The sequence below is a fragment of the Chenopodium album genome, chromosome 7, assembly GCF_948465745.1.
Source record: "Chenopodium album chromosome 7, dcCheAlbu1.1, whole genome shotgun sequence".
NCBI lineage: Eukaryota > Viridiplantae > Streptophyta > Magnoliopsida > Caryophyllales > Amaranthaceae > Chenopodium > Chenopodium album.
Genome location: NC_137840.1, coordinates 3,493,961 through 3,495,318, shown reverse-complemented (window position 1 = coordinate 3,495,318; position 1,358 = coordinate 3,493,961). Strand labels below are relative to the sequence as shown.

General features: G+C 47.6%; 1 protein-coding gene across 1 annotated transcript; it reads right to left on the bottom strand.

Annotated features, from left to right (window-relative positions):
- Nucleotides 1-231: 231 nt before the first annotated feature.
- On the bottom strand, nucleotides 232-1,092 carry LOC145639889 (uncharacterized). Its single transcript, XM_081691213.1, has one exon. The coding sequence runs from the start codon at nucleotides 1,090-1,092 to the stop codon at nucleotides 232-234; it is 861 nt and encodes a 286-aa protein (XP_081547339.1).
- Nucleotides 1,093-1,358: the final 266 nt, after the last annotated feature.

Sequence of the window (1,358 nt, the reverse complement as noted above, 5' to 3'; positions counted from 1 at the left end):
ATCCGGACGGTTGAGATTAGCAAGCATTTGCATCGCAGCTTCGATATGCGTTGGAGTTGGATTCTGACCATTGTCCGTAGCTAAATAGGCTTGTGGAGCATGGCCTAAAATACCAGGCCCACCCGGCCTAGAACATGTTGAAGAAGCCGCTGGCCTAGGAGCCCATGACTAGGCCGGATATGGGCAGGGGGGGTTGGCCCAGTACGGAGGCCATGGAGCAGACCACGGGAATCAGCCTTGTGGGTACTGCCAAGGTTGGTGCGGAGCTGGGCCTGAAGGGTGCTGGGTTGGGCCTGTATTTCGAGGCTTACCAGAAGATTTAGAGGCAGGCTTCTTTAGATTGCTGCCCTTCTTGTTTGACCGAGAAGAATTCCCAGCCGAGTCAGAGTTTTGCTGGCCGGAGGTTGAGACGAGGGCTGTCGGAGACCGGCTGGTGGACCCCCCTTCTTTAGCAAGTCGATTTTTAATTGTTCGCTCAGCTAATTTCAGACGGGATCGATAGCTCTCAAATGATGGCAGGGGTTCTTGATTTTGTATAAAATCCACCGTGCCAGCATAGGCCTCGGGAAGACCGGCTGTCATTTTTAGAATAAGACGGGTATCGGGAATCGGAGCATCAACATCCGCGAGACGATCAGCAAGGGACTTGATGTGATTACAATACCCATCAATGGAGGTGAAATTCTCGAAATCAAGGTCAGCAAGTTCTTGTTCGAGATGAGAAGCCCGGGATGCTTTATTGTCTTGGAACATAGACTCGAGGCGAGTCCAAGCACCATGAGCGGTGTCATCCTTGAGTAGGATGGCAGTGAGAAGATCGAGAGCAATAGAACCATATATCCAATTAAGGACAGCGACATCAAGCCGTTTCCAAAAGGCCAAGTCTGCCTTTTTAGAGGCTTCATAGGCAGCAAGTTCAGTCGGCTCCGTAGGAGGAAGAATGTGAGATGTAAGGTCATGAACCCTACATAACACTTTAAAGAGAGCGGCCCAAGAGTGGTACATGCCATGATTGGCGTCCAAAGTGATCGGGATAAGCGACTTCACGTTTGTGATAGTCAAAGCGGGGTGATATTTGGTATTGTCAGCCATGGGATGTTGCAGCGGAAGATTGAAAGATAATTTTGAGGAAGAAGAAAGAGATGAGCCGAGAAGAGATAACTAGGATCGTAACCCTCTTACTTGATACCATGAAAGATGAGATAAAGATCATCGTTGATCATTTTCCTTGATTAGCTGTGAGTATAAATACATCAAATATGCGAGATAAACTCGGCTACTGTTAGCTATAATCTAGGCTACTGTTAAGCTATAATCTAGGCTATGATTAAGCTAGGATATATAAACTTGCTATAACT

Bases quoted from the DNA above. Each gene is read 5' to 3' on its own strand.
- LOC145639889 (XM_081691213.1), bottom strand. From the start codon at position 1,092: ATGGCTGACAATACCAAATATCACCCCGCTTTGACTATCACAAACGTG.